Source organism: Papio anubis, chromosome 16, assembly GCF_008728515.1.
Source record: "Papio anubis isolate 15944 chromosome 16, Panubis1.0, whole genome shotgun sequence".
NCBI lineage: Eukaryota > Metazoa > Chordata > Mammalia > Primates > Cercopithecidae > Papio > Papio anubis.
The window spans coordinates 10,284,501-10,302,619 of NC_044991.1; the positions used below are offsets into that span (position 1 = coordinate 10,284,501).

General features: G+C 51.7%; 1 protein-coding gene across 19 annotated transcripts in view; it reads right to left on the reverse strand.

Moving 5' to 3' along the window:
* Positions 1–138: 138 nt before the first annotated feature.
* SGSM3 (small G protein signaling modulator 3) overlaps positions 139–18,119 on the reverse strand; it is a 35,677-nt gene continuing 17,696 nt past the window's right edge. For 3 of the 19 annotated variants that reach the window (XM_009217349.4, XM_009217352.4, XM_009217350.4), the window contains exons 2-20: positions 9,318–9,435; positions 8,449–8,534; positions 7,945–8,011; positions 5,689–5,897; positions 5,480–5,587; positions 4,909–5,094; positions 4,373–4,568; positions 3,995–4,140; positions 3,557–3,781; positions 2,890–3,198; positions 2,650–2,805; positions 2,376–2,430; positions 2,129–2,178; positions 1,821–1,973; positions 1,546–1,616; positions 1,401–1,449; positions 1,227–1,312; positions 873–995; positions 139–779 (exon numbers count right to left, since the gene is read on the reverse strand). In XM_009217349.4, coding sequence (XP_009215613.1) covers positions 587–779; positions 873–995; positions 1,227–1,312; positions 1,401–1,449; positions 1,546–1,616; positions 1,821–1,973; positions 2,129–2,178; positions 2,376–2,430; positions 2,650–2,805; positions 2,890–3,198; positions 3,557–3,781; positions 3,995–4,140; positions 4,373–4,568; positions 4,909–5,094; positions 5,480–5,587; positions 5,689–5,897; positions 7,945–8,011; positions 8,449–8,534; positions 9,318–9,324 — 2,475 coding nt within the window. In that variant the 5' untranslated portion in view covers positions 9,325–9,435 and the 3' untranslated portion in view covers positions 139–586. Of the gene's footprint in view, positions 780–872; positions 996–1,226; positions 1,313–1,400; positions 1,450–1,545; positions 1,617–1,820; positions 1,974–2,128; positions 2,179–2,375; positions 2,431–2,625; positions 3,199–3,556; positions 3,782–3,994; positions 4,141–4,372; positions 4,569–4,903; positions 5,095–5,479; positions 5,588–5,688; positions 5,898–7,944; positions 8,012–8,448; positions 8,535–9,091; positions 9,136–9,317; positions 9,436–18,119 lie in introns of all 19 variants that reach the window. The other 16 variants (XM_003905578.4, XM_009217361.4, XM_021921587.2 and 13 more) reach the window with 16 other exon arrangements.

The window sequence follows — 18,119 nt, forward strand, 5'->3', positions numbered from 1 at the left end:
TGGCATAGGTGGGGGTCCTGGGCCTGTCGTGTCCCAGCATCTGAGGGGCCAGGCAGTGCCTTCTAGACCAGTCAAGGAAGGGCAGAGCCTTGGACATGAGGACAGCTCTGCAGCCCTGGCTATACAGAAGACAGGAGGTACGTTCTCAAAGACAGTTTATTTATAAACCAAGGAGGACAGGAGCCTATTAGTCACCCCCATCCCCTTCCCTCTTCCTGAGCAAAGACTGGCACAGACATGGCTCCCCACCGCCTCACAAGGCTTTTGGTACAAACTGGTTTGGCCCAGAGCATCTCTAAGGACCCTGGTAGGGCAGGGCACCCTCTGCTGCCACCACCTGGGATGTGCTGGGGAACCTGGAGTGGGGCAGCCTGATATCCCGGGGCCCCGGCCAGGGCTCTGGAGCTGCTCTTCCCTGGGCTCTGCAGCTTGGGGTCCTGGGCCACCTCAGACCCAGGCCCAAGGCTGGGCTGGGGAGGAGGGGTCACCCATCCACATCCCAGCTGAAGAGATGGTGCTTCACCAGCATGTCCCGGACGCCCTCCTTCAGGGGCTGCTGCGCCTGCAAACAGGGCAGCCCCTCACCTCACAGGCCTTGGGCGTGGCTGGGGTGGTTCCTAACCACTGACACCAGCACTCTGTGTCCCCACCTCAGCCACCCTGTGAATGGTTTGGGCAGCTCCATCAGCACAGGCCTTACAAGGCCCACACCACCCACCTCTCTCTTCGCAGGGAGTTCCCAGTCCTGGGAGAGGCTGAAGGCAAAGCAGCAGAGGACTCTAGAGGTGAGGAGGGGGTTGGTGAGGCTCTTGTCACCCCCAGCCAGCCCTTCCTGACCCACCTCCATTCCCCAAACCCAGCAAGGTCCTCACCGGAGCTCACACTTGATCTGGACCCAGCCTGGGCTGCGCAGGAAGGACCAGGGCTGGTACCACTTCTCCACGGTAGGCAGGCTGGAGCAGAGCACCTCCAGCCACAGGTGCAGCACCTGCTCACTGGGGACAGGGCCAGGAGTGGGGAGCAGGGGCGGCTCCAGGCCCTTCTGGCTGCAGCCATGGTAGAGGCCTCCAGCCTGTCCCTCAGCAGCTCCCAGACCACCCTCTTCAGGGAAGGACCTGAGCCCCTGAGGTTCTTTGTCCTTGAGGGTCCCCTGTAAGGACCCTCCTGATGCTGGGCTGGGTCCCCCCTACTCCAGCGTTCTCCTCCAACCCCTTTTCCACACTCACTTGAGCCCCACGCAGATCAATGAGCGGAGCTTCACGTCCATTTGTGCGTGCACTGCATCATGGCTCACGTTCACGGACTGCACAGCCTGGGGACGGCACCATCCGCTGTCACTCAGGCTCCCCGACGGGCTAACCTCGGGAGGTCTATAGGGTCTGCCAGAGGAGGCCCCTTACCCGGTAGAGCAGCTCCTCCGGGGTCAGGACCTTGCCATCTTCGTCCAACCTGAGGGGGCACCAAAGCTCATGGGGTGCCGGGGCTGGGTCAAACCCCGCCCTCCCACTGCAGGCGACTCCACCAGAGAAACCCAGGCCCAGTTACCTGAAGGTCTTACAGAGCACCAGGCGGGAATACACGGAGGCAAAATCTCTCTCGACCTCCCGGCCTGCAGCCTGTGGGAACAGCACACGGTGTGAGTGTAGGGACAGGAAGATGCTGATTCAAAGCCCTTGGGGCCAACTGGGCACCTGTTACTGCCCTGCCAGCTCTTCCCATCCTCTCCGTGGGGCCCAGGGACAGGAAGGGCCTAAGATGGGTACTGGGGGGCACAGCAGGGCTGGTGCAGGGTGGGAGACATGGGCCAGCCACTGACTTACCTCCTCTATAAACAGCCAGGGGTGGCAGGCGCCCCCAAGCAGGGATGGCTTCTTCAGTCCATGTTCGAACAGGGCCTTAAGGGCCGGGCAGAGGGTCCCTCGCACGAGGTCTGTGACCCCCTCCGTCACTGAGTCGTCCCCCGCGATGGAATACTGATGGGAGGGATGGGTCTGAGAAAGCCCTGCCTGATACCTGCAGCCAGTTGCCCTCCTCTGTCCTCTCTGCCATGCTACAGGCCAGGACTCACTGGGGACACAGGCCCTGGCTAGGAGGATGCCAGCCGTGCCTAGCCCGCCCACCCCCTCACCTCTTTGCTGCGCTCATCCAGGACTTCCACAAACTTGGCTGGAAACCAGCCTGTGGGAAAAATAGGCCCTGTGAGGAGCAGCCACAGCTCAGGCAGGCAGGGCAGGGGGAAGCTGGCCCAGGTGCTTCAGGGACCTCAAGGCAGGCAGGGGTAGAGAGAAGGGCCTGGCAGCGGCCAGGGTCACTGAAGGCTTCTGTGCCCACCCCCTCTTCCCTCTCCCAGCTCAAGAGCAGACCAAGGCCCCCACCTCTCAGGCCGTTGAGCTCCCCCACCCAGCAGTGCTCGTCCTTCTGAGACACGATCTGCACAGGAGGAAAAACAGTAGGAACCAAAGCTGGGTGCCTGGGGCCAGCGCCGCCTGCACGCCCGATATGACTCCTCAGCAGCTAGGCCAGGCCAAGACCCCTACATCTTCACAAGAGCAGCTCTTGGCAGGGAAAGGGGTTGCAGTGGGGCTTGGTGGAGGGAGGCTGGGGAACGCGCCCCAGCCTGAGGACCTGTAGTCCAGCGCCCCCACGCACTGTGATGATGTCGTTCTTGCGGAAGCCCAGCTCGTCGTCGTCGTGCCGCTCGAAGTCCAGCAGGGCCTTGGCTCGGCGCCGGTGGCCGCGTGAACATGCCACGTAGTTCTCGTGGTCCCGCTGGTGGCTCTCCATGCTGTAGTCTGGAGTCAGCTCCTGCCACAGTGAACACAGGCCCACCAAGGGGGTTGGAGGAGTTAGGGCCATGTTTGGTACCAGCCCAGGGAGCTGGCCACTCACCACGCTGCAGTTTTTGGGGTCTGCGCACTGGAAGTGACGCGCCACGCGCAGGATGGCTTCCCGGAGGTCAGCCACCAGTTCTGTCTGCTTGATGTTCTTGGCCTTGAGTGCCTCCAGGTCATCCTCCCCTAGGAGGCCCAGAGAGCAATGGTGACCACGGCTCACTCCAGGCCCCCGAGGAAGCTCCACATCCACGTGAGCGTGAGGACAGACTGTTCCATGCCCACACTGCCTGGCACCCGCAGAGCTCTCACCGAAGAGCAGAGCAGTGATGGTGGACTTCCTCCGCTGGGTCCTGCGGCGAACAACCTGCACCATGAGGAGGGGGTCAGGGCGGTCCTGGCCCCCGGAAGAGAACCCACCAGCCCTTGGCTTATGCTCTCTCATCTAAAATGGCCTCTGATGCCGGCTCTGAGAGTTGAAAACAGATAATCAGTTCAGAGCTGGGTCTGCCTTCCTCCCAAACTGTGCCAGGGTCAGAACCTGAGACGCATGAAGCCCGAGGTGCCCTGGGTCACCCCACAGCTGTGGTCTGACTGGGCCAGGCTGGGGTGCAGAGCAGGAAGGGCTGGTTGGTTTCCCATAGCCCCCGCACTTGCTCTGAACTTCAAGGTGACCCATTCTCCACATGCTGTGGGCCAAGTCAGGGCCCCCCATCCTGGGTCACCTGAGAGAGGTTGGTGAGGGTGCCGGTCCCCAGGAGCTGACCCTGGTCTGCAATGAGATAGGCCAGGTGCTTGCGGCGCTGAGTCTCCACAGCCACGTCGGTGAGGGAGCCGGCCAGCCGCATGGCCACCCCCAGAAGCAGCTCCGCGTCCTCTATCTGCGATGGGATATCCGATAGCGTGTTGAAGATGGAGGCTGAGTTCTCTGACTGGATCAGCTCTTCTTCCTGGGCCATGTCAGAGCAGGATGCAGGGAGAAGGTTGTTACTGCAGGAACCTGGCACTGAGCTGACCCCAACCCCCATCCTCAGGGACCCATTTGCCTTGGCACGGTTGTCAGGGGCCGGGGGACTGGTCTTGCCTGGCCCAGGGAGGTCTCTCACTCCCTGCCCCCCATCTCGGGCTCCTACTCCTCAGCCTGAAGTGGGGCCCGGGAGCACCTTGAGGTGCAGCATGCCCAGCGTGAGCTGGAACAGCACCCGGGAGCCCTCATAGAAAAACAGGTCCCAGATGCGCAGAAGCAGCTTGATGTCCACCACGCTGGCGAAGGCCGTGAGGAACCAGTGCAGTGTGATCAGGGACAGCTCTGTAAACACAGGAGCCGAAGCTGCTGGGGAGGAGGTGGAGGAAACCTCCATCCCCAGAACTGGAGGGAGGTCCTCCCTGCCCAAGAGCGAAGGAGGGGATGGGGCAGGGAACACCGGAGAACAAAAGAGCGACAAAGACCAGAGTTGGGGGCTATGCCCCATCGCCCCTTGGCCATCCGCCTGAGGCCTCCAAGCTGCAGAATGGGAGCCACTGGCTCAGAGGCCCCTTACCGATGTCATGCTCCTGGAGCAGCTTGTCCAGGCGAGGCAGGTACTGGACAATGAGGTGGCGCAGGACCCGCTGGTCAGTCTGGACGCCCAGCAGGGTGGTGCTGAAGTAGGAGGCGGGGAGCAGGTCCTCGATGATGGCGCACATCATCCAGAAGGTGTCCTCCTCCTCCAGGAACAGCAGGAGGCAGGCAGCCACCTGGCCAGGGCATGGGGATAAGGGCCCTCTACCCAGGTCTTTGTGCAAATTAGAAAAGGTGCCCCTACCCTAGGGAGACCATTTAGCAAAAGCCTCTTGGGGGGCACACATGCTGGAACACAGGCCTTCCCCGGCTGCTTTCCTTGGCTGGCCTCAGTTTCACACCCTTTGGGGGGCCCCTCTGCTTGAATAACGTGCAGCTGCCCTGATCTCCTTGGGGACTCCCCTGTCCCCCCACCTCCCCTCCTGCTGCCCCAGAGCGGGAGACCATTCCTTGTTAGGGGTCCTGGAGGAGGCCCTGGGGCTGTCACTGCCCTTGCCGGGGCTGTGCTCACCATACCAGTGCCCTGGCAGTAGCCGATCTCTGGGTAGAGCCAGGCCAGGGCCCGGAGCACCCTGCGCAGGCGGGGCACCCCGATGCTGCCCATGCTGGCGAAGCAGGCGTTGCTGGGCATGGTGCGCAGCAGGTCCTTCTCAATCTGTCCGGCAGCCATTGGCACCCACAACAACAAGACCTTGTGACACCCTGGGAGGGAGGCAGACCCCAGGCGGGCTTCTCCCCCAGGAATGGGGATTCCTTGTGTTCCTGGTCAAGGTCACCCTCCTCCCTTCAGGGTCAGCTCCCAGCCAGTGTGGAGCTGGGACATCAAATCCACCTGGGAAGCTTCATGCCAGACAGAGTGAATGAGAACGTGTGGCCCAAGGCCTGGAGTCTATATTTAGAGTCTCCATCTGTTCCTAAAGTGGACCCGGGCTTGGGAACCCCATCTCCAAACACCAATGGCCTTTTGGACAATTCTTTCTGTGGCCTACAGAGGACCCAGGAAGGAGCATGTATCCTCTCCCCCACCCCCCAACAAGGGCACACTCCCAGAGCCCCAGGCAGCCTCCCTCTCTCCTGCCAGCCTCACCTGCTTGGCAGCAAGGGTCTCATCATTGGAGCTGTTCTTCACAATTTCGCGGTAGGACAGCTCGGAGTTCCTCTTCTTCTGCAGGGCCCCAGAGAGCCGCATCCACAGCTGAGGGAAGGGAGTCGCAAGGGCACTCAGTCTTTCTTGTGACACCTAATCATGGGGCCAAGACCCTCTCAAAACCCTGTGGGTCCCTGTGGCCACTTTACCTGTGGCCTCATGCCATGTGGGATGCCGGCCAGCACCAGGGAACGGAGCTTCTCAGAGCGGGGCAGAGAGACTGCAATCTTGTCCCAGGTGAGATCCCCCACGTCGTGGTTATGGGTGAACTCCAGGTGGGCCTGCCACCGCAGCCTCTGTGGAGCATCCTCCAGCAGTGGGGAGCTCGCCAGCAGACCAGAGCCAGGCTCACCACCTTCTGCCAAGAGACAGCCGAGGGACGCCGCAGTGAGCAGAGGAGGAAGAAAAAAGCATTCTCTACTACGTGTTCCGCAAGCAGCCAGGCCTCTGTCTTCAGGAGGGTCTCAGCTTCATGGCTCTAGGCCAGCTCTCTCCCGCCAGATCCAGAATGCCACAGCTAATGGCTTTCTGACAGCTCCAGGTGATCATCTAACCTGCACCTATGATGAGCAAAGCTCTTCATTGTCTCCTCAAAGCCACTCCTACCACAGTACTACCCAGATCCAGAAATGACACCTCCATTCTCCCGATGCTCAGCCTAAACCTTGGAGTCACCTCTGGCTCCTCCCTCGCCCAGACTCCACACTCAGTCCTTTACAAACCCATGGCCCTTGTCCAAGCCATCGTCCTTCATCCAGATTGCTGCACTGGCCCTCCCACTGACCTCCCTGTTGCTACCCTCACCTCCCAAAGGCCGTTCTCCTCAGCAGCCACAGCAACCCTTCCAAAATGCAAGTCAGATCATGTCACACTGCTCAGAGCTGAGACTCAAAGGCAAGGGCTTTCCAGGGCTCCCTCAGCTGCTTCCTCTGGGCCATGCCCACTGTGTCCTCATCCCCTACCATTTTCCTCTTGCTCCCTCCCCTCCAATGACATGGTCTGAAAGGGCCACTTCAGGGCCTTTGCACCTCTCCTTCCCCAGCTCTGCCCATTCCCCGGCTTCCTTATATATGATTTACTGCTCCTCTTCCCTGAAGTATTTTCCCAGCCCTTCTTGCTCCAGCATATTACATGCTTGTTTACGGCCTGTCTCCCTCTCTAAAATGAGAACTCCATGCAGTCGAGACCACCTTCAGTTTTGTTTAAGGGCCTAGGGGTGCAGCTGTGGAGACTACAGCACCCACAGTTGGGTTCATGAGATATTTGTTGAATGAATGAGGTGAAGCTCTCCTGTGGCAGCCCAGCAATCTCTGGGTGAGCTCCATAGACAGCCTCGTCCTTATTCACCCAAAAGCCAATCCCTCAGCCCAGCTTTCAAGAACACCAACTTTAATGACTTTACCTACAGTAAAATGCACAAATGTTAGGTGTACATTTTGGTGTATAAACAAATGTCTAAGCAGTCTCAGTTCCATGGTGTAACAGTGAACACTCTGACCCCAGTGACCCAGCCAAACAGATACTTCATCATACCAGCAAGTTCCCTGTGTCCCTCTCAAACCAAACTTTTACCCTGCAACTACCTGCCTACAAATCAGAAGAACAGGGAAAACCCTTGTCAGAACTGGAAACGTGAGTGACCTGAAGGTGATCAGTTGCAGTCAATTAAAATGTCCTAGCCACAGGTCTGGCCTGGCATCCAGTTGTCTTGGCAGATGGCCTTCCCAATAGCCCACTCAGGACCAAAAGGCCCATTTATAGTAGAAAACAACAGAAAAGGATTGAGACTCAGTTATAGAAAAGTGGTTATCCAAATACTGTAAGTTCATTATGATATTATACAGCCACTGAAAATACTCTTTTTTCTTTTCTGAGACAAAGTTTCGCTCTTGTTGCCCAGGCTGGAGCGCAATGGCATGATCCCTGCTCACTGCAACCTCCACCTCCTGGGTTCAAGCGATTCTCCTGCCTCAGCCTCCCGAGTAGCTGGGATTACAGGTGTGTACCATCACACCTGGCAAATTTTGTATTTTTAGTAGAGACCGGGTTTCACCATGTTAGCCAGGCTGGTCTTGAACTCCTGGCCTCAAGTGATCCACCCACCTCAGCCTCCCAAAGTGCTGGGATTACAGGCGTGAGCCACCACGTCCAGCCTGAATTTTTCAACTTCTCTACAGTGAACACTATTGCTTTTACTATCAGGTGAGGTTCAGTAAAATTTATCTCAAAAAAAAACAGAGGTTTCCCACACTTATAACAGTATCACCCTCAGATACACTCTGTCCTTAAATCTGGAACTGTGACGCATCAGAGCTCAGCCGTCACATCTGAGTAATTCCAATCAAGGGAGCGGAGTCCTCCCCAAAGAATCAGCAACATGACCCACAAAAGGGGCTCAATGTTACCTTCCTTGTACACACGGAAACCAAACTCATCGTAGTAGAAATCTGGTTGCTCTGCTGACTCTTCCTTCTAGAATCAGGATGAGATTGAAGTCAGTTGTCTGTACCCTAGCTGGAGGCCTCAGGTCTGAAAGATGCCACCCACAGGGTTGCCTGCTAAAATCCCACCCAGCCTTCAAGCTCAGATCAAAGGCTACTCTTCCAAAAGCCTTCTCTGGTTACCAATCTCCTCTGAACCTTCTAGCTTCCTTGTTCTTCTCAGAGGTCAAAGATAATAAAAATCAAGGCAAGAAACATGTTTTATGCATTTGTGTCCCTATAATACCGACAGCATACTGCCACAGTGATTGACTCACACAGGCACATGGAGCTAAGATACCATCTCTGGTGGGGACCCCATAACCCTGTGTGAGATGGCCACCTCTTCCTGGGCAGCCTGCAGAGCTGGGTCCCCTTCATACCGCAGTGTGGGAGCACAGCAGGCTGGTGCCTGGCTAACTGCTGTACCTGTGTATACTTGGCCAGGATCTCCTGGGGCCATATGCTCGGAGTCAGGGCTGAGAAAGGGCCACAGGCAGAAGGTGTATGGCTTCCTAAAACCAAAGAGGACCAGGAGAACAATCAAGAAAATGCAGAGGCAGGCCAGGCGCAGTGGCTCACACCTGTAATCTCAGCACTTTGGGAGGCCGAGGTGGACGGATCACCTGAGGTCAGGAATTTGAGACCAGCCTAGCCAACATGGTGAAACCCATCTCTACTAAAAATACAAAATTAGCTGGGCATGGTGGCACATGCCTGTAATCCCAGCTACTTGGGAGGCTGAGGCAGGAGAATGGCTTGAACCCAGCAGGCGGAGGTTGCAGTGAGCAGGGATCATGCCATTGCGCTCCAGCCTGGGCAACAAGAGCGAAACTCTGTCTAAAAAAAAGGAAAAAAGAAAATGCAGAGGCAAAATTCAAGTCAGGAAATATGCTCTCCCTGTAAGAACACCAGCATTAAAGGGACTAGCCCATCTCAAGCGTTATGGGGAGGGAAGGAGCAGAATGAAAGAAACCTCCTAGAGATCAGCAAATTTCTAGAGAAGAGGGGGAAGAAACAGCAGCACGTTACAAAACATGACCAAACTTCATCTTCCAGCCTCTTTCTCCACCTGAGGAGTGCAGATCTGCAGGCTGCAGGGCCGGAGGAGGAGAGCTGGAGAGCGGAGTGAGAAGGAAGTTTTAATAACTTTCTCAGCCAGCCAGAAGCCTTCCCTACCATCTCCACCTCTCTTATCTGGATGGTGTTTTATGGAAAACAAACAAGCCAGCTTCCACCCCTCTGGCTCCTCTGTGAGAGCTTCACACCCCGTTTCCAAGTCCGGCCCCTGCTTCTACCTGACATCGTGCTGTGGGGCTGGCAAGTCTTCTGTAGCTCCAGGCTCGGAAGTCTCCTATCCTGCTATCTTAGAGCTGGAAGGCGCCTCAGGCTTCATCTGGTCCAGAATCATCTGCCCTGTTAGAAGAGTAAAGAGGAAAGTCATTCTATTTTTATTTATTTATTTATTTTAGACAGAGTCTCGCTCGGTCACCCAGGCTGGAGTGCAGTAGTGTGATCTCGGCTCACTGCAACCTCTGCCTCCTGGGTTCAAGAGATTCTTCTGCTTCAGCCTCCCGAGTAGCTGAGACTACAGGGGTGCGCCACCACACCAGGTGATTTTTGTATTTTTAGTAGAGATGGGGTTTCACTACATTGGCCAGGCTGGTCTTGAACTCTTGACCTTGTGATCCCCCCACCTCGGCCTCCCAAAGTGTTGGGTTATAGGCATGAGCCACCACACCCAGCCTGAGGAAAGCCATTCTAAAACACCCTCTCTCCTACAAAGAGGAGCCCTTTCCACCCACACTCTGATTTTGCTAGCCTGGAGGCAGTGGGAACTGAAGTCTTAGCCATTGTTTAACAAGGGAAGGGGAAAAAAAAAAATCACTTTGCCCATTTTTATTTTTGTTTATTATTTTTTGAGACGGGTCTCGCTCTGTGGCCCAGGCTTGAGTGCAGTGGATCTTGGCTCACTGCAGCCTCCACCTCCTGGGCTCAAGCGATCCTCCCACGTAGCTGAGACTACAGGCATGCACCACCATGCCTGGCTAATTGTTGTATTTTTTTGTAGAGATAGGTTTTCGCCATGTTGCCCAAGCTGGTCTCGAACTCCTGGGCTCAAGCAATCAATCTGCCTGCCCTAGCCTCCCAAAGTGCTTGGGATTACAGGTGTGAGCCACCATTCCCAGCAGCTATTTGTCTTTTTTTTTTTTGAGACAGGGTCTCACCCAGGTTGCAGTGCAGGGGCACAATCACAGCTCACTGCAGCCTTGACCTCCTAAGCTCATGGGATCCTCCCACCTTAGCCTCCCAAGTATCTGGGGCTGTAGGCACATGCCACCACGCCCGGCTAATTTTTGTATTTCTTGTGGAGATAGAGTTTCACCATGTTTCCCAGGCTGGTCTCAAACTCCTAAGCTCAACAGATCCACCTGCTTCAGCCTACCAAACTGCTGGGTTTACGAGCATGAGCCACCGCACCCAGTCAAGCCTTTTACTTGTGACCACAGAATGAAAGGCTCTCACTATGAAAGGAAGTGGAGGTAACAATGAGGAGATGTGGTTGAAAGATTTCAAGACAAGTTACATTCCAGTTTTTGAAATCATATTTACCTAAACCTGGCACTGAAAAAAAATTTACTTTTGCCATTTTTCAGACAACGAGAGTTCAGAAATGACAGTTGTTAATCCTGGTCCATAGCAGAACCTATTCTCCATGCAATCTGCCATGGAATTCTGGTGTTGGGAATTCTAGTAAATCGCGAAGAATTAGGTAAGTGAGAAGCAAAAAAGAGGAAAATCAAACCATCACTTCAAAGGAGCTATGAGAAAATCCCAGTTCTCTTTAAAGACATACAAGTATGGGGACAAAAGCAGCTCCTGTGGGCAGCCCAGCTGTGGTCCCAGCCTCTGCTCCTGCCCCAGACAAACACTGGCCAAGTTTAGGATAAAGGCCAAAGCAGAACATTCCTGAACATTCCTGACCATTATAGAGGTTTGGTGCCCAGTGGGAGAGGCGCTCCCTCCTGCTTCCAGACACGCCGCTGAGAGCCAGATGGCAGAACCTGCTTCCCCAACAGGCCGGCCATCCTGGCTGGTTGGTTCTGTGTGAAGAGAATAGAATTTTAATGTCTTTCTTCAGTGTAAAATATATGTGATACAGGGTTTACCTCAGAACTATGAGCTGGATGGAGGATTACATATTTTTACATTAAAGAGACTGAGCTACAAGTTTTAAAAAGCATGTCATGTTATCATTATATCCTTACAACACATTTATTCCTTATACAAGAGAAAATAAGCCTAGAAGAGACTGATAGTTTCCAAATGGACTCCCAAAAACTCTGCCCTGCCACACCATGCAACCCCACCTTGTGAAATGATGGACACATGGCCACCAGCTAGATGGCCCTGGGAATGGAACCCAGTGCTCTATTACGCCTCCCGCTGGCTTGGAGCCTGAGATGGCATATGGCTGTGGCAGAACCACCACGTGTCCGCCTTGGGAGGCAGTGGGCTCAGCACTCATTCTCTGCACCATGATTAAAAATAAAGACATCTCAGCCGGACGTGGTGGCTCATGCCTGTAATCCCAGCACTTTGGGAGGCCGAGGTGGGTGGATCACCTGAGGTCGGGAGATTGAGAACATCCTCGCCAACATGGTGAAACCCTGTCTCTACTAAAAACACAAAAATTAGCTGGGCGTGGTGGCGTGTGCCTGTAATCCCCGCTACTTGGGAGGCTGAGGCAGGAGAATTGCTTGAACCTGGGAGGCAGAGGTTGCAGTGAGTCGAGACGGTACCACCACATTCCAGCCTGGGTGACAGACACTCTGTCTCAAAAGAGAATCGGATGATAAACATAGAAATAGACTGTGATAACTACAGTGCTGTGAGGAAAAATAAAGCAAGGTCAAGATGTGGAGAGTCTCAGAAGAGAGGGGATTTATATCAAGTGGTCAGGAGCAGCCTTTAAAAATAAGGGTTAGGGACACCTAAGCAAAGACCAAAAGGAACTGAGGGCTCATGGCTACCTGAGGGAAAGGAGATCCAGGGGGAAGCACCAAGTTGGGAGCACACTGGGCACGTTAAAACAGCTGCAAGGCAGCCATCAGGCTGGAGGGGCTGGGGAATGAGGAGGAAACAGTGGGAGGAAACAGCCTGAACGGTGGGAGGAGATGCAGCAGGGGGCTACCAGGCCTCACAGTGTGGTGGAGATTCTGGGCTTCATGCTCAGTGAGCTGGGAAAGTAGGGGAGGGCTCTGAGCTCTCTCTGGCTGCTTTGCAGAGGAGGTGGTAGACATAGAGGAGGCTGTTGGATTAGTCAGAGTGAAAGGTATGTTGACTTTCCTGTGGTGGGAACACTGAGAAATGGTCACAGTATGGATATATTTTATCTTATTTATTTTGTTAGAGACAAGGTCCCTCTATGTTGCCCGGCTGGTCTTGAATTCCTGAGCTTAAGTGATCCTCCTGCCTCGGCCTCCCAAAGTGCTGTGATTACAGGCGTGAGCCACCACACCCGGCCAGATTCTGGATAGAAAGAGTCTGCAGGGTTTAGCTCTTTAATGCCACACACACATATAAATGTATGTAATGTATATATAAACATGCCACTTCTCCCACTGGCTACAGAACCCAGCCGGATGTGAACTGTGAAGCTGGGTGGGCAGGTTTTTCCTGCCTCTGGTCGCTATGGAAACCTTCCTGAAAGCAGCCATCTGGGAGTTGGCAGGAGCAGCCCAGAGAGCCAGCCACGTCAGGGTGGCTGCCCTCCTGTTGTCACAGGAGTACTGAGAGGCAGGAACTTGAAAAACAGGATTGATTTAGGTACCTTTGAGGAGCTCTGGAAGGAATTTTTCAAAATTAAATGTACATACTCCCTAGTTTGCTAATCCTACAATTTCCTATAAGGCAAATTTTGTTTAGAAAGCACAGAAGGCCAGATCTCACTATAAACCCTGTTTTCCCACATCTGTGGGGAGGGGCAGAAAAGGTTCTGTTCATTTCCTGTGGTCTCTTCACACAGATCAGAGGGATATGGTCCCCCATTATCTCTGCTCCTACTACCCTGTCCAGTGTCCTATTTTCTTCACAACACAGCATGGTCGCTACCACTACACAGATGGTTTTCTACAGACATTTACCACGGAACATGAAAGCTGTAAGCAACATAAGCAAAAATACTTCTAAGAGGCCTCTGAGATGCTGAAGACTGCATTTCCTCTGTGAGGAGGGAAGAGGACACTGGAAGCTGTCAATAAAAACTCACTTAGACAGAGAAGCACAAAGTCGGGAAAGTCCAAGAAAGGCTGGAGTAAAAAAAGATTAATGTGGCTACTATAGATGCTAAGAAAGGATAAAATCAGACAATAAATGCTCAAAGAAACATGAACATTTTTTGGAAAAGGAAAAAATATATGAATAGCTTTTTCAAGGTAAGGGTACAAAATAATTGGTTTTCTTCCTGGTTTTTCTCCTTGACTTCTATTCTTCAGCACACCTCTAAAATGTATGTGGGCTCCAATTTGGCCGCTACGTGGGCAGACAGCTTGTAGAGAGACAAGAGTGGATGCTGGGAGGCAAGAGTGGCGTGCAGGGGAAAGATTATGGAGAATGAGTCCAAAGTGACAGTGGAGACAAAGAGAAGTAATAGATTCAAGACACAATCAGAGGCAGAATCAACAGGCCTTGCCACACAGTTGGATGTGGGAAGAACGGGAGTGACCACAGGCAAGGCCTAGGTTTCCGGTCTGAACTCCTGGGCTTCTGATGATGCCATTTCCTAATATGAGAGAAATGGGAACAAAACAGGTTTGGGGAGGGGGGAAGTTAAGAGTTATGGGGCAGGGGCTGGGCATAGTAGCTCACGCCTGTAATCCCAGCAGTGTGGGAGGCCGAGGTAGGCGGATCACCTGAGGTCAGGCGTTCGAGACCAACCTGGCCAACATGGTGAAACCCTGTCTCCACTAAAAATACAAAAATTAGCCAGGCATGATCACAAGCACCTGTAATCCCAGCTACTTGAGAGGCTGAGGCAGGAAAATCGCTTCAGCCCGGGAGGTGGGGGTTGTAGTGAGCTGAGATTGTGCCACTGCACTCCAGCCTGGGTGACAGAGTGACACCCTGTCTGAAAAAAAAAAAGAGTTACGGGGTAATTTAAATGCTCATTTAGAAATTCAAGTGGAGCTGTTAAGTAGGTGATTGCATCTATATATCTATGTTTACAGGGAGATGTCAGAGGTAGAAATGTAAATCTGGGAGTTTTTCATTCATCTATCCAACCAACAAAAAATTTTTTTTGCAACTACTGTGTACCAAACACTGTTCCATGTGTTAGAGATATAGCAGTAAAACAAGATGGACAAAGTTCCTGCTTTCACGAACCTGCAATTTCTTCATCTGTAAAATGGAAATAATACCTTACTACTTATGAGGTTAAGTGAGAAAATGTAATACTTGTAACTATACTCAGCACATGGCATGTGCTTAATAAATGCCAGTTTTTATCAGTTACAGAAAACAGACAATATGTAAATAATTTCAGAAAAATAATACATGCCATGAAGAAAACAGAACAAGAGGTTACAAAGTGACAGGTAGGAGTGGAGGGGCTATTTTTAATTGGTGGTTGGGGAAGGCCTCTCTGAGTAAATGACTTTTCAGCTCACACCAGAATAAGAAGGAGCCAGCTCTGTGAAGATCTAGAAGAATAGTGATGAGGGGGAAAGTAGCAGGTAACATTGGAAAAGGAGGCAGGAACTAGCTTATAGATGGCCCTTCCAGCCATGACAAAAACTGGTTTTTTTTTTTTTTTTTTTTTTTTTTGAGACAGGGGTCTTGCTCTGTCACCAGGCTGGAGTGCAGTGGCACAATCTCACTCACTGCAACCTCTGCCTCCTGGGTTCAAGCGATTCTCCTGCTTCAGCCTCCCGAGCAGCTGGGAGGTGCCCGCCACCGCCCCTGGCTAATTTTTATATTTTTAGTAGAGATGGGGTTATACCATGTTGGCCAGCCTGGTCTTGAACTCCTGACCTAGTGATCCACCCGCCTTGGCCTCCCAAAGGGCTGGGATTACAGGCGTGAGCCACTGCGCCTGGCCAGTCTCCAAGGTCTTGGACCTGAGCAACTGTGCAGGTCCCATCAACTAAGACGCAGGAAGCCTGGTGAAAGCAAATTTTGGGGTTAGAAATCAAGAGTTCTGCTTTGGCTATGTTAAGTTGGGAAGACGATCAGACTCCTCAGTGGAGAGGTCAAGTTTGCACCTTATGAGCACAGAGTTCACAGACGTCAGAACTAGAAATGTAAATGTGGGAAGCGTCAGCATAGAGCAGAACTAGATGTCATTGCCAAGGAGGGAATGCAGAGTAGGGGCCCTAGGACCAAATCCTAAAACACTCCAACACTTAGAAGTTAGGCAGAAAAGGAGGCAGGAAACAACATTTGGGAACTGGCCAATGAAACAGAAGGAAAATGAGTAGTGTGTGGTGTTGTGGAAACCAACAGAAGTGAGTATTGCTAGAAAGAGTGCTCTGGTTTTAATGTGTCCCCTCCAAAATTCAGGTGTTGCCAACGTGATAGTATTAAGAGCTGGAACCTTTAAGAGGTGATGAGGCCACGAAAGCTCCTCCCTCATGAATGGGATTAGGTCCCCTTCTAAAGGGGCTTGACGGAAGGAGTTGGCCCTCTTGCCCTTCTGCCATATTAGGATGCAGCAAGAAGGCCCTCAACAAACGCCTTGGACTTACGAGCCTCCCAAACTGTGAGAAATTTCTGTTCTTTAAAAATCAGCCAGCATATTCTGTTACAGCAGCACAAAACAAACTAAGACAAGGAGTGGGTGATCATCTGTGTCAATCAATATGAGGACAGACAACTGGTCCTTGGCTTAGCAAGCTGAAGGTTGTTTGTGATCCTGAAAAAAGCTTTTAATTTTAATGGTCAAAGTGAAGGTCCCACTGGAGTGGGTTGAAGAAGGAATACAAGAAAAGTAGAATCATTAGCATGAAGACAGTATATGACTTCGACCATTTAAAAATGTCTAGGCCTGGCACAGTGGCTCACACCTATATTCCCAGCTGTTTGGGTGGCCCAAGGCAGCCACCCAAATCTGACCACCCGGATCACCTGAAGTCAGGAGTTCCAGACCAGCCTGGCCTACATGGTGAAACCCTGTCTCTACTAAAAATACAAAAGTTAGCTGGGCGTGGTGGCAGGTGCCTCTTAGTCCTAGCTATTTGGGAGGCTGAGGTGGGAGAATTGCTTGAACCCATGACGCGGAGTGCAGTGAGCTGATATCACGCCACTGCACTCCAGCCTGGCAACAGAGTGAGACTCCATCTAAAAAAAAAAAAAAAAAAAAAAGTAAAATAGTGAAAAGGTGAAAACAACCCAAATGTCCAACAACTGATGAATGGATAAACAAAATGTAGCATATGCAGACAATGAACTATATTATTCATCCATTAAAGGAATGAAATACTGGAATGTGCTACAACATGAAGGAACCTTGAAAATACTATGCTGTGAAAGAAGCCAGTCACAAGGCTGCCTATACTGTATGATTCCATTTCTACGAAATGCCCAACAAAGGCAAATCCATAGACTGAAAGCAGATGAATGGCTGTCAGGGGCTGAGGGAAGGGCGGATGGGAAATGACTGCTAATGGGTAACGGAGTTTTCTTTTGGGCTAATGGAGATGTTCTGGAATTAGATACTGATGATGGTTGCCTAACATAGTGAATGTACTAAAAACTGGTAAATTATACACTTTAAAAGGGTCACTTTTATGGTGTATGAATTATATCTCAATTTTAAAAATAATTATAGTTTAAGTATAGTAGAACATTAGAGTAAGAAGGTATCTTCCTTGAGCTTTTTCTGAGGACCACCAGTGAAGCTGAGTACTGACAACAGTGAATTAGCTTCTTCCCATCTTGCCTTTCTTCTCCTCTGCAGAGCTGCTACTACTCCCCACCTTAAATATCCACCTCTGCAGAGATTTAATGCTTATACAAAACCAAGGAAAGAAAAAAAGTGTAAACAATTAGAAATAGCTTATCCAGAACTGTGAAAAGGATCCCCTTCTCTCTCATTTGTAACTAACAGTTTCCTAACACAGCTCTGCATGAATTTGACATCTTAGCAACCTGTGAAATCAGGAACTTCCTAAGCCACTTTAAAAAAAAAAAAAAAGCCTGTAATTTTCCGAGTTACTGTAACAAGCCCCCTTCCCCTGCCATAGTCTAAATAATTACTGGAATAATCACTGGAAAAAAAACTGACACTTTGAAACTCAGGTTTCCAAGCCACTGGTTTGGGTTGATAGTTTTTAAGGCTAAATAAAATCCCCAGGTGTCTCTCTTCATCTGGGTTGCAGTTGCTCCCTATTATCAGGAAGTATTAATAAAATACTTTTCCAAAAGCAAAAGCCACTAAAAGCAGTTTAAAGGAAAAGAGATACAAACAAGGACACCAGAAAAGTGCAGCAATTTGCAAAACAGGCTCTAGGGTGGAAAAATGCTATTTACAAATCTGCTTTTACAGATAATGCCTCCACGTCTCCTGAGTTTTCACCACAGCCCAGGCATTTGGTTTCCAGGCCCAGCCAGAGCTGGGTTTGGGTGAGACACTGGCTGTCAGAGCCCAAGGCTCAGAAGCACTTCTGGGCACTCTGCACAAATGCTCACAGGACCATTCTTTTCTACTGAGAATACAGTAAGATGCAAACACAAATGATAAACTTAAGTCCTTGCAGGATAAATTTCAGGGCAAAGGAAATCTCTGGATTATAAACACAGTCAATAGGCTAATCATGGCAAAGGAAGCTCTGGACTCTTCAGTCTTGTAATTACACTAACACAACTTTTTGTGTTGTGTTTTGAGACAGGGTTTCACTCTGTTGCCCAGGCTGGAGTGCAGTGGCATGATCAGAGCTCACTGCAGCCTTGAACTCCCAGGCTCAAGCAAGCCTCCCATCTCAGCCTCCTGAGTAGCTGGGACTACAGGTGTGCACCACCACACCAGGCTAATTTTTTTTATTTTTTGTAGAGACCGGATCTCACTATGTTGCCTAGCCTGGTTTCAAACTCCTGGGCTC